This window comes from Apteryx rowi, unplaced genomic scaffold, assembly GCF_003343035.1.
Source record: "Apteryx rowi isolate R43461 unplaced genomic scaffold, aptRow1 scaffold_144, whole genome shotgun sequence".
Taxonomy (NCBI): Eukaryota; Metazoa; Chordata; class Aves; order Apterygiformes; family Apterygidae; genus Apteryx; species Apteryx rowi.
Genome location: NW_020447686.1, coordinates 1,340,701 through 1,354,978, shown reverse-complemented (window position 1 = coordinate 1,354,978; position 14,278 = coordinate 1,340,701). Strand labels below are relative to the sequence as shown.

Genomic DNA, 14,278 nt, shown 5'->3' with positions numbered 1-14,278 from the left:
CCCGTGGGGTGGGCAGCCTCAACAGCAAAACTCTGGAGGGTAACCGGCTTGATGGAGACGGGGCCTAATAGCCGATGGGCTTGAAGGTGTGCAAGGTGGAATGAGCTTCAAGGTGCTTAAAGACAACAGAGCGTCTTTGTAGAAGTTAAAGTAGCTGTCAGTTATACTAGAATAATTCTTTTGGGAAAAGGGTACTTTTTAAACCTGGAGCCAGACCCCCCCCCCCCAAAAAAAAATATATATATATAAAATAAAAATAAATAAACAGAAAATAAAAATAAAACACCAATAAATAAAACACTCAAACACTCAAAATAAAACACCAATAGTTCAACATAAAACACCAATAGTTCAACATCTGAGATGATGAGAATTTAACTTTTCATTCTCACCAACCTCATTTTAATAGTTGCTTAAATATTAGATTTGGTATATACATATACACACAAGGAAGAATAAAAAGGTTAGATCTCACCATTTTATGTACTAGAAACCCTCTGTCTGGTGTCACTTTATAAACACTAATTTCTAACTAGGAAAGTTCTGAAAGCTAGAATGGTTAAGTTTTAGTTTCAAGTCTTACAGTGCATTTAGGATGTTGATTTAGAAGAAATTACTGTTTGCGGAGGGCTTTTTTTTTTTTTTTTAATACTATAATTGGCATTTGTCTCATTATAGGAGGAATGAAGTTCCTAAGAAAATGTTTGTGGTCGATATAGGAGAGAGATTATCAGTAAACCATCCTATATATTCTCAATGCAGTGGGAGGCTATTTCATACTTGAAGATGAACCAAAGGTTTTAAATATTAATGCAAGATTTTTGGAAGCTCTTATTTTTGTGTATTCATCTTTATATATGAAGAGAGTTTGACTTAAATAGATGCTGTGTTCTTTCTGAATCAAATTGCTTGAGCTACGAAGTTGAATTGTTAAGGATGGAGGTCACTTCAGAAAACTGTGAGGAAGAAAATGTTCTTGGTTTCATCCTAAGCAGTCCAACTGCATGTTCAAATTAATTAAACCATATTTAGAGTAAATAATTAAATTATTCTATAAGGTGAGGGCCAGTAACTTTCCAAAGTCATGGCAGAATGTGGTTTTGTTTTGTTTTGTTTTTTCCTTCCCAAGTTAAAAATCAAATGTTCCAGTAGAAACTCAGCAGGAGAGAAGCAGCTTTCACGGCTGCTAATGAAACTAATTGGGATCTTCAGATTCACTGTTGTAATCCAAAAGTTCCCAAACTTTTTTTTTAGTGGTGGCAAATTTTATTTGGTAGAAGAGGGCTTGACTATAATCAAAAGTGTATGAAGTCATAGCACTGCTTCTTAAGTAAAAGAGAAAACACTAAGTTGTTATTGTCTCCTAAATTGGTTCTCTGTAGCAGCACTGCCACTTGCTTACAGTTTCTGTAAAATAATCTATATTCTGAATAATTCCCAAAGAGTTGTAACTTAATTGTACTGTTGCGAGGAAAATCTGTCTCAACAGAGCATTTTTTTCTGTAAAGTTTTCTTATAAGCCATGTAGGATATTTTTAATAGCTTGAAGGACATTAAGCTGTATTTTTCTGTGGTTACTAGGGTAACAAGAACTGTTTCATACTAGACACTGATTCTCTTCAGGCTATGCAATATTGTATAAACTCTGGTGTCTATTTACCTTGGCTCCTACAAGGGGATTGATGAGAGAGCAGAAATTTATGCGAGGTTGTTTGCCCCTTAATCCCCCCCCCCTTTTTTTATTTAGGTGACCTGAAGCTAGGCTCATTGCAAAAGGTCAAGTTCTTTTAAAAAGTAAATAAATAAAAGCAACTATGACAATGCAGTTCATATCCATATATAGTGTTTGATTCTATAGGTCAGGCAGTGGCAATCAAATTGTCAGGGGTGAATTTTGTGATCCAGGCTTGCATATGTTTTCAGAGGCATATACATGGATAATGCTGAAAATCAGAAGGTCTGTCTTATCAGAGTAAGAGGGCTGTTGTCTTGATATAGAGAAGAAGCTGATATTTTGTGTGGTTCTAATTGGGCAGCATGGCATGGCAGTTCCTGAATTCTAATCCTTTAGAAGCAAGTGATGCTACTAAGAAGGTTTTGAATTAATTGTTAGGCCTATTCTTAAAGACATGTAAAAGTGTAATTTTAATGAGCTAGAGAAAATCCTATTAGAACAGTTTAAATAAGTTTTGTAGGGTTTTTTTTCCTGCTCCAGTGATTTTAACTTGGTTAAAGGAATATAAGAATGTTTTTACTTTGAAGAGTGAAATAATGCCTTACAAGTGTATAGTCTTCTGGCCTTTCTAAAGGGCTTATGCATTTGAATATTTATGTTTAGCCAAACTTTTTTGCTTTGTATATTCACTAATAAGTTTCCCTTTGTAAAGTTTAAATAAACAAGGATAAGGAGATTGAAGCTGTCATTAACTTATGCTTTGAGCTTTAGTTAACTCTGTAAAATCTGTTTAATTCACTTTGCCTTCATAATGAAAAATATTTTCTAGGTTGTATGTCTAGCATGAGTTGTGTAAGTATGCTTATCAGTTCCTAGACATAAATATATGTATAGTTTGGGCATTTTTGTGGCCCAGTTGAACCAAATTAAACATTGGGATTTAACTGGATGTTGCCCTGAGCAACCTGGTTGAGATCTCATAGCTGACCCTGCTCTGAGCAGGAGGTTGGACTAGAGACCTCCCAAGGTCCCTTCCTGTCCAACTGATTCTTTGCTTCTAAGTCTGACAGGAATTAGAAATTGAAATAATGATGTAATTTCTAGCCAGATTGTAGGCAAGAAAGATCTTGTAAGTGCTCTGATTGTGGAAAAATCCAGCTACAGGCCTAAACTTTGATACATCTGAACTGGTACCAACCTATTTGGTCAGTTCCTCTCTCCCTCCTCGTCAGTGCTCCTTTGTGCCATAAGTTTACAATAACTTTTAAAATATTACAGTATTTCATCTAAAGGTTCATGTGTGAAAGGATACATTTCTGAGAGAAACTTCTTGTGACAATGCATGGACTGATAGATAAATGGCAATGCATGTTAGGGTCACTGTTAAATTTTACCGAACACAGCAATTTAATAAATCAGAGATATGAAAATCAGAACTCATAGATTTGTTATATGATGTATGAGAAGCTTACATTGCTTTTAATAGATATCTGCTTTTTTATTTCGTTGCCCTTGCAAAGAGATATAGTCAAATCACACATCATCACACCGCATCATCAGAGCAGGCAGGCTTTCTGACCTTGTAAAAATTCTGTACAGAAGAGGAAGGAGGAGAAGAAATCCCTCACAGACAGCATATGTTTTAAGATACTGTAAGCCCTTGCAATATCCCCTCAAGCCTGCACAGTTGTTCTGAGGTAACAATCTTGATTTGTCCCCATGCTGGTGTTCTTAGCTCCTGGCCTGAGTTAAGGCTAATCCAATAGCTTTATTCTTTCTGCTGGCAAACTTGGCATTGACGTGGAATCTACCGTAATGTATCTGTTCTGAATACAATACCATTGTAAAGAAAACCTGAAGAGTTGTGCTGTTTTGTAGCCTACTGCTGAGAATATTTAGGATATAGGACTTTTTTCCTCTTTGTAACTAGAGCAAAACTGTTAACAAATCCTTCAGGGTATTCAGGTTATCTCAGTCTCTAAGGATGGAAGGTCTTAAAAACTGTTCACGTGTCACAGGCATTCTGAGGTTAAGGCTGACACTATTGGTTTTTCAAGTGGGAAGCAGAGATGCAGAGCTTAAGGGACTCACTAGAAATTACACAGGATGTCTGTGGCTGGGTATGGAACTGAACCCACATCTCTTAAATCCCACGTCAACATTTATCACTTGATCCTTAATGTGTTTTCTGCACAGTACTGGAGGATAAAGTTTAAGTGATTATGTCTCTAAAGTGAAAAAATGGTCATTTTAAAGAATGTCAAGTCTTTTTGACATCTTTAAAATACAAATAAAAAATAGATGATAGTCTCTTTAGTATCTTCTATGTATTGTTGATAGGTACTGAAAGCTTTGACATATTTGTCGCATTCGTTACACTGCAGTGTATATTATTAATAATGTATTAGTATGGCATATGGTTCAAATAATTTTTAAGGTCAGAAAGCTAATGCAGTCATTAAGAATAATTTCCAGTTATGGACCCAAAGTTTAAACACTTAAATATGCAACCTAATTTTCAAAAGGTTGAGCTATGCTTACAGCTATTAGCAGCAGTTTTTGACAAACTAGATACCCAATTTTAGATATCCAGTCTGGAAATTTTGAGCAATAACTTTGTAGTAAGGCAACTGCACCATACCTCATGATGTGTTCATAGTTTTCTTGATAACTAGATTTCTTTCAAAGCAAATTGAATATAGAGGAGCTAAGCAAAATCGATGCTTTTGTGAGAATGTCAGATTTGCAGAAAGTTTTAATTTTCACATTGCTTTGGAAGTATCATATAAGAAACAAGAATTGGTCATGATGAAATGAGCCAGGTAACAACACTTCTCTTGCATTTTACATAGGATTGAAACTTGTGAGGTTATTGTTTCTTAAACTATACCATGGAATAGAAAATTCTCATTTGAAAATTCCAGTGTTCAAGTGCTTAATGTGGCCAACACTTCAGGATTCAATCAGATGTTGTGGATGTTCAATTGTATAAGACAAGAAGTTAGATTGGCATGGAGAGGGAACTCGAGGATTAAAATGTTCAGATATGCTCACAGCAAACCTGCTGCTCAGTAGGTAGATATTATATACCACTTAGTCTTTTCAGTGTTTAGAGACTTCAGTTTTAGATAMAAATTGTAATGATAAATAGCAGAAAAAGGGTGTCATCTTTAAGGTGAAAGCTAGACCTCTTGTTTGCTAAGGCTATCAAGTGTTTGAAATAGTAGGTGAGAACTGCCGATACTCCTCCTGTCATAGATTCCTTGTTGTCATCCCCAGCGCTGAAAGCGCTGTTTGCCTGTTGCCTGCTGTTTGCCTGTTGCCTCCTATGCCAAAGCCTCACTTAGAGGGAACTGATATCATTGAATGTAGTTTAAACATTCATGGAGTTCTGCTAAATTGCTGAGGAAAAGGTCTCCCTAACATCTTGATGATTAGTGGTCTTTTTCTTTAGGACTGATTGGATACTTCAAAGTCAATAGCGAACCCTTCTCCCGTAGGGCAAGTTGTCAGTCCATTGAATTTTCAGGTATTTTAAGCAAGGGATGGACCAGAGTTGCAGATAGAGGCTTTATCTGACACGACTTGTAGAAGCAGGCTGAACATCTGGAAGGAGGTTATCGTTGTTCTAGGTCCCATGTGGGGTCTTAGATATGGAAAATTCTCTATAAATAACAATTTCTCCCTGATTGGAACTAACCTGGAAAATTCTTCAGTGTCCTTCATACATGGATGTCACACATCATCTTGTTGCCTGTGTTGCAGCAATGGCACATARGTTTATCAGATGGCCTTTGAGTATGTGTATCAAATAGTATCATCCATCATCCTTGTTAAGGATTTCTCCCTTGCAAGTTCTCTGCTGAAAGCTGCCTAGAAATGATGTGCTCTGTGTTGAGTATAGTGCGTTGGGTTTTGTTGCTGTTGTTCATTGGTCTTTTGGTTGGCAGAGAGCTATTTCCTCTAATCCTTCATAAGCACCATAACAAGGCTGAGCCTGCCAAACAATTTCTGTACAAAACCGGCAATGGCTGTAAATTTTGCTAGACCTAGAAATGAAACTGGAAAGCGTAAGCTAACTGTAACAACCACAGAACTGAATTTAATTTAAGGTGTTTAATTCATGTTGAGGTGATTGTTTTCAGAAAGCTTCATAGATAGCTTCTGAGGTCTTCTCAAAAGGCATATAGTCTGGTTGTTATTTATTATACTATTCTTTAAGTTGTTTTACAATTATTATTTAATTTGATGTCCTGTGAGTAAGTACAATTACTCTGACTTTATGTACCTCAGTCTACCCATCTGAAGAGTTTTTTCCCAAAGGCTATATATGGAGTTCATGTCAAAACCTGGAATAAAATGTTAGATTCCCAGTCCTGCAATTAGGCCATACTCTAGTCTTTATAGCAAAATAATTCATGACTCAGCCATTTAATTGCAGTGGGACTTCCAATAAGCTCTTTAACTTCTTCTCATTTATAAAAATGATTTAAAACTTTTTTTAGTTGGGAGTTGTTGCTTAACTAATTAAATCCTTACACAACATAGCTTACAAAACTGAATATTAAATGCAGTTAATTGGTAAACTGTAATGACATGTTTGTGTCATAATAGTGGGATTTTTTTTCTCCCAGCTGTTCTGTATGGATTTACCTGAGAAGCAGGAATGACTTTCATGTTCTGCAGAGCAAACCACTCAAACTTTGCAGAAACCTAGGTACTTCTCCCTCCCCCTCCCTCCCTCTGTATTTGCAGAACTACATGGAAAAAGATAGAGCTATGCAGACTTTGCACCTGCTGATAATTTAATCCATAACATTAAAAATTTTTAAATGCCAAAGTACAAGAAATTAGGATTTGGAAAAAATAAAATGTCCTCTCTGCTTAAATTTCTTAAAATGACGTAGTAATCACTTTACAAGCTTTTTCTTAATTTTTTTTATTTTTATTTTTTATTATTGCTTTGGTTCAAGAATTGCAAGCCGTAACAAATGTTAAGTTTGTTTCTGCTTGAGGATTTTATAATTTTACTGCTTCTCTTCCTAATGCTTGAGAGGCTCAGAATCGGATTGGAGAACACTGTGCGTCTTGTCTTATCCTTCCAGGCCAATGTGATTTTTAACTATTGAGGATTTTGCTTTAAACAATAAGGAATTGTTTGAAAGGGATAAGAAAGTTGTGATAGTTAAGCTTGGAATGAATTGKTTTTTTCTCAATGAGGAAACTTCAAGTTATAACAGATTTTACTCCAGGCAATCAAAGTTTGCAAGTTACATTATAAAATAATGCTAATATGACTTATCTTTTGTTATATATAATACATATGTGTATATATATGAATTTGTATACACTCTAATAGATTTAACTGCCTATCTTTAGCTGTTTCTGATACTTTATTTCATTCTGCCTAGAATTTTTTATTCTTTGCTAGGATTCTTGCCACAAATTCTTATAAGTATTAGATGAGGAATAATTATTTTTCCTGAATTGGCCCYCCTAAGGTCTTTAGCTCTTTAATGACTTTCCTTTTTGACATATCGAAAGTATACCACAAATACATTCTGAGAAGAAACCTGCATCCAAAAGAAGGATTTAACGGTGGTTTGGAACTCCTTTTGAGACTCCTTTTGATGAATTAGGAATAGTTGTCATGGATAGATATCTCTACCTTTCAGTAGTCCCAGTATGTAGCATGTAAAGCTAGAAATCTCTAGCTTTAGGCAATCTCTATCACAGCTTAGGTGAATTGAATCTGTTTATCAGCCTTAGTATACTTCATTTTTTAATTCTTACTCTTTTTTAATTCTTCATTTTTATTATTTTATATTTTCACTTCATGTCATCTTTGTTTTCATCATCGTGCCTGTGTTTTTCTCTCTGTGAATAAGATTGAAGGTGGAAAAAAATGTAAGCTAAAAATCTCTGAAGAGCATTTACATACCATTCATCTAGAGGCTTTCTAAATGTTTAACAAGTTAATTAAGCTGGTATTCAAAGTATACATATTGATCAAAACAGAAATGTGGGTGTACGTGCCATGTGAGGTAAGATAAAATGTAGAAACTGTTTATCACTGTGTGGCATGTAAGGCTGTGTGGTCAGTGGTGCATAGCTAAACCACATTAAACATTAAAATCTATGTATTTATCGGTTCCATGTGGCTATGGTGTTCATTTTCAGGAAATCTGGAGGATATATACCATGGCCTGTTCATTCCAGAACTTTGTAAAGAAGGATAGCAGGGCTTTTTTAGCATTGAATAATGTTATCTGGAACTGGTAAATACCTAGTGGCTGTCTTTTATGAAGGAAGGGCTGTATCTTGTCATTAGTGACATTCTATATATGATGGTATTTGACTTTACAGCAGTGTCTTTCGTGGGTCTATAAAGGACTGTGGTCGTGTGGTATCTTCCGGAGTTGTCACTGCTCAGTATCCATCATATTGGAGCCTAAAACAGTAAGATCATTTAAACAGGATGAAGTACTTTGTTCTTTAAACATACCTACAAACATATATAACTGGTCTTGCAAAAATTTGTTCCTGAAGAGGTCTTGAAAAGTCAAGTCTTCCAGCACTGCGTTTGAGCATATTTCTTTTGAGCTCCGCTATGGTGTTTGTCCTAGAATACATACTTCACTGCACTGGTACAGGGGAAACTGGCAGCGGTTCTTATTTTCTGGTTGCCCTAATGCTTTTCATTAGAAAAGATCAGTGCTGCTCCAAGATTTTCAGCAGTACTGAGAAAATTGGATTTTTCTGCTCCAGGGATGGGGGGGCCCTGCTACTTCTAGGATATAAAGGGCACAGGTAGGAAGACTTGGCTGTGCTGAGAAGGCGAGGGCTCTGCACAGCTCCCATAGTAGAYTGAGCTGCCACTTCACACATCTTGTGATGGTGGCAGCAGCAACAGTCTGGCTTTTCGGGGCTCTGATACAGATAGTGGGGTTTTAGCCTCTTTTCTTCTGCTAAGAGTCTGTTATAGAGCTGGATAAAATAAACAGCACACTGTGTTTTAGGAGTATTATTTATGGGTAGGTTAGATCCCATATGAAGCTTTTGGAGGTATTTGAATACCAGAGTTTGATTTTCTGATTATGCAGAAAGGTTCTGCGTTGCTGCTTGAGTGTTGCAAGGCAGCTCTGGCAGGGTGTGGGGTTTTTTGGTTTGTTTTGGTTGCTGTTTTTAAGAAGGTGCCACACTTTTTTGTTTTGGGTCACTTAAATTTAGCAGGATAAAACGCCTGTGGGGAAGAGATGTTCTTCTTCCCTTCAAATTTTATTAGAATCTTGTAATTCTCCACATCTGACAAGTCACCCTTTCCCATCCCTGGCCTGTACTGCTGCATGCAACTTCAGCAGTGTGCCAAAATCTGGACAGCCTAAGACTGAAGAGCAGTGAAACCTCCAGGGGCAGGCAGAATTAGCCTCCTGCAAGATCAGCAGTTGTGGTGAGGAAAGTGGTGAACAAGGGTCCTCCCCCATACTCAGCATACCATCACCCAGGATATTGTGTAAGGCAGGAAATTATGGCAGCTTTGGGAGGTAAAGGGTGGAGAGCCAGCTTGAATTCTTCTCAGCTATATTTGTACTCAGCATATGGCTTTAAGTGTCTGTCACATGGAAAGGTGTCACCAAAGCATGGGAACACATCCTTTCTGGGAAGAGGCTGCTTGAGTTATCTTTACTTGTTTCTTGGTTCTAGCATGTGTCTTTACCTGTTATAGTAGTGTGGTTACCTTTTTCTCAGTTAGAAGTAGTTGGAGACAGGAAATTAATGATGCCAAGAATTTAGAGAAACTGAACCTCAAGTGTTCAAGAGTTAGCTTGGGTCTGGAGGGTCTTGTAAGCTCTGCCTGTTACGGCTGGACTGGTTCCACGGTCAATCTGTGCACAGACTAATACTTCAGATCTTGTAAGGCTTGTTTTAGTGAAGAGCTAGCTCTAGGGTTTCTGTGCTACCAGAACGAGAAAGCTGGGAAGCACAGTGCGGAGGCCCTTAGAGACTCTAAATGAGGACAACCAGGGGCTGACATGGAGCCAAAAGTAGTGTGTCATTCAGGATCCAAATTAGCATATCTGAACAGTGTGGTTGTTTCTTTAAAGACTTATTAGTTCAGGTATGGCACTGTCCAATGCACGGTTAATCCATCGTCTTGGTATTTGGAGAATACAGTGCACAGACACCTGGGCTGACTGTCCAGCGCTCAACTTGGGCCTGGTAGGACTGGTACTGAACTGTAGCTATTAAGCCTAAATTGGAGTCAGCCCTCTGCTCAGTATCCACGGATTGTTTTTCCACTATTTGGGATATTTGAGCCTCCATTAATCTAGATAATGGAGACTGACTTTTCTACGTAGACAGACAAATTTTGCGTTAACTTTGTGTTATAATAATAATAAWAAAAAGAAAGTATTTGCTTTGTAAAGCTGAGTATTCAAAAATTAGGTAATGCAGGAATGTATTTTGCAAGAGCAACCTTTTTTTTTGCTCTTTGAGGATGTATTTGAATAAGATGATATCATTAGAGGTTTTGAAGAAACACATTTCATACAATTTAATGTTAAAAGCAGTTATTGGATGAATCTGGATTATGAGGTGAGTAAGGCTATTGATTATAGGATTCATATCTCGTTTTAGGTGGAGAAGGCTTGTAGTGAATGGTGCAAAAGCAAGAGGTTAAGGCAGGCAAAAGCAATATAGAAAAGTGGTTCCATCTGTTCTACCTTATAGTTCCTAGATGATACTGTGCAAATAAATTAGACTTTTCACATCTAGCCTGTCATCCCATCAATTCTGCATTTGGTCCGTCAATGCGAAACTGGTGTTTACCCCCCCTTCCATATCCCTAGATGCTGAGTAATCATAGCAAACAGATCTCCAAAGATATCTAGTTGCCCAGCTTTCTTAAACCCGTTAAAGCTTTTAAATATCTCAGTGGAACTGGCTATAAATTTGCAACAAGTGTGTGTGGGGGGGTTTCCATATGTTTCTCAATAAATTGGAGTGATCCTGCAGAATGAGAAGAGAGCTGATGATCCTGTATTCTAATTCTGGCTCATCCACTACTTCACTGGATGCTTCTGAAGTGGTTGCTTTGAAAAAGTTTACATTTGGGGTCCTTGGATATCAAGAAACGAACTGAAGGTGTGGCTGCTTCCACTTTGATAGAGGAGTTTTAATGCTGTACAGTAAATAAAATAGGGCCCATGCATTTGAATAATAAAGATAAAAAGAAGTATTGAATTGCTGTCTCATCTATTCAACACTGGCTGTCTTATGTAGAGATTATGCCATGGTGTGCTTATATGCAGGAGGACAGATTTCAGGATGCTTTTGCCTATTTTGGTACTTCATGAGTGGCAACTTAGCTCTTGCAAGAGTTCCCAAAGGCTGGTGCTCATTATGCTAAATATCTATAGAGTGAGAAATGAGAGGAATTTGGTGTGATTATTGACAAGAACCTTAGACACTGGAATAAGTGACATTCCCAYAGTTACTGAAAGGACCTAACAAAGTCAGGAATTTAAGTTGCATCTTATGACATAGTTGGACTGATTTTTTGATATTGCTCTGGTGGTGTAAGAGTTGCAGAGGTGGTTTGAGAAGTTATTGTCCTGTTATCTGTTGTGACTCTGTGGGAACTCACTCTCCATGTAGCAGAGTTGACAGAAACGTGGATTCCCTGTTCCTGCACAGTGTCTTTCGACAGCTTAGTTACATCATTAGACCAAGCTGCTGGATGTTGCACTCGACCAGCTGAGACACACGCACCAGCACCGCTCTGCTGCCCTGCCTGAGAGGGAGGGAGATAAAGGAATAGTAATAGATGGCTTAAGGACAGTGACATCTTAAACTGCTTGCAGGTGTTAGTTATGAATGTTGTCTGACCACAACTTGGTCTTACTTCAGTGATTTGACTCAAAACAGTACTGCTAAACTAATACAAAGTAGGAATTCAGGTTTGAATTAAGAGGGAACCATCTCATTTCTCTTAAATCTTGGTTTGGTTTAAGTGCTAAATTCCATAATCAGTTGTGGGGGGGGGGGTTGTTTGTTTTTGTTTGGTTGGTTGGTTTGGGGTTTTTTTTTTTGTTCCTGGTTGCTTTCATGAGAAAATCCATGCAAGAGCATTTTGGAAATAGGTCCCGTGTTTTCTTCTCTGTTATGGCAAATATGTAAATTTAAAACCTGAGTGAACACTTGTTTAGCTCTGTATCTAGAGAAGGGTTTTATGCATGTGAGGATGGAGGAAAAAAAAGACAGGCATTTTAATTTAAAAAATTGGCAAGGATCACCTCACTGGGAGGTGTAAAGTAATAAATTCCTTCATAGCTTATATAATCTATTCTACTGTCCAAGTTGATTATGAAGCAGCACTGTGATAGTATTGCCTGGTACTTACAAATTTTGCTTTTCAGCTTGTTTAACTGGCACAATGATGTGAATGCTGCAGGGGAATGTTATATATTTCTGTATTAGCTAATACATGTTACATTTTCATGTAACATACTTTTGTGTGTATACAGCACCTGAAGTGGGCTGCACTTCTTGAAATTTCAAACTAATTTACTGACCCTTTGGTTTTCTCCCTTTTCTTGCTTGTTTGAGAGTTCTGTGTATATTAACCAAACGTGGATATACCTTTGAAAGGGAGAATGATGCATCTTCCTCATCACAGGCAGCAAGTATGATATGATATGTTTTCAGGGAGAAAGAGAATGTAATGTTGGAGGGAGGTTTGAACCTCCATCCTGTTCTTACACCCTAACTGAGATTGCCAGCATAGGAATATTACATTACCAGTTTTTGTAGTGCGGAAGTGTTCCAGACAGATTTCCTGGTAGGGGGGAATTCAAAGGAAGAAGCATTCATCAGGACTTTAAGAAAACTCTGAAAGGAAAGAGATGTGTAACAAACTCCAGGATGTGAAGAATGTAAAAGCACTTTTTAACATAAAGATTATCTAAATGTATTATTTCTGTTGGGTCTGTATTGTTTGCAAATAGATGTTTATATTTTGAGTGTATTTTAAAAATACATAATTGTTGCTGTGGCTTTTTTTGTTTTTGTTTTAATTGTAGGTATGAGAAGGTGCCAGTAATTCTGGTTGGTAATAAAGTGGACCTGGAAAGTGAGAGAGAAGTATCATCGAATGAAGGCAGAGCCTTAGCCGAAGAATGGGGCTGCCCTTTTATGGAGACCTCTGCTAAGAGTAAAACAATGGTGGATGAGCTCTTTGCGGAAATTGTTAGACAGATGAACTATGCAGCACAGCCAGACAAAGATGATCCATGCTGTTCTGCATGTAATATACAATAGCATTAAAAATTACTTAACCTGGACCTAATTTGCAGAAATTTTGTAAGGTGGTAAAACTGTCTACTTCACTTCCTGTTTTGTGGGTCACTTGAAATACGCCTGTAGTGAAGTAGCAACATTAACTCAGAGCTGAGCATTGAAAGTCAATCACTGACTCTGAATATAATTGGGTTAAATGACCACATCTCACCCATTTTTCCCCTTGAGCACCTGCAATTTTATGGCACAGCCAGCTGATCTACAGGGTCGTTCCAGTTGAGCTTACTTGCGCTGTCATGTTAGACAGCGCCAACAGCAACTATTTCATAAGAAGTTAGAAAACTTTTGGTAATGGGAAACAAAAGCAGTAGAGAGAATATCTGTGAAGACCGTTCACAACTAGCATAAGTGCAAAAGGAGAGCCAAGTCTTTCGGTGTCTAATTACCGTGCTTCAGGATGTGCGCGATCACTTGTGGCCAAGTTTGCTCAAATATGTTGATTTCACCTGAACTTCTGACAGTGTTAGAGGAAGAGGCTACCAGAGACCTATCTAGTTTGGATTTTTTTCAAAATTGATGCTATTATTTCTACACTTTATCCCACATCTTGAAATAGAAAACATTGCATCAGTGTATGAAATGAGAGGCAAGATCTGAAAACAAATGATGGGTGAAGAAACAAAGTATGGCATTGGAATGTTTTAAATCTTTTGTTTTGCTGCTCAAAAATGGAGGATTGCTTCAGGTTTTGGTCAGACAAAAAGCCAAACAAACCCTCTGTTTACAAAGCAGGAAGCATCTTTATCACTTTACTGAACCAGGAGGAAGCAACTGTGATGAAAAAAAAAAAAAAAAAATGCTGAGCCTTACTAACAAGGAACACTTTAATAGATTAACTAGTACCATCTTGTAAGGAAAATTAAGCCATGTTGCATCCATATGTTCTCTTCTGCAGAAACCTCATGGGACAGTATGAACATCCTGCATTTTTAAGTTTGTTAAAGACAACAGTTTTTCTTGCCTTTAAGGGCTATGTTCTCTGGTGTGATCCCTAACTAACCTTTGAAAATCAAGTTTGCTATTTCATAGCTTTAATGTTGAAAACTTTGTTAATTGAATAACCATGTGAAATCATTTGGTTCAGAGGTGAAATAGTTACAGTTATAATTCCTTAGGTGAGCGTGGAAATGGCTCTTTAATTGCCTGACACACTATTCAGAGGTTGCCCCAATTATTGGAGTGTTAAATGGTGGGAGCAAATATTTTATTTTGAGAGGATGCTCGTGCTCTGACTTGCTAGTT

At 37.4% G+C, this 14,278-nt stretch overlaps 1 protein-coding gene across 1 annotated transcript in view; it reads left to right on the top strand.

Annotated features, from left to right (window-relative positions):
* Window positions 1-13,845, top strand: part of RAP2A (RAP2A, member of RAS oncogene family) — a 28,747-nt gene extending 14,902 nt beyond the window's left edge. The window contains exon 2 of the mRNA XM_026058189.1: window positions 12,760-13,845. Within this exon, the coding sequence (XP_025913974.1) occupies window positions 12,760-12,997 (238 nt within the window). The 3' untranslated portion in view covers window positions 12,998-13,845. The remainder of the gene's footprint in view (window positions 1-12,759) is intronic.
* Window positions 13,846-14,278: the final 433 nt, after the last annotated feature.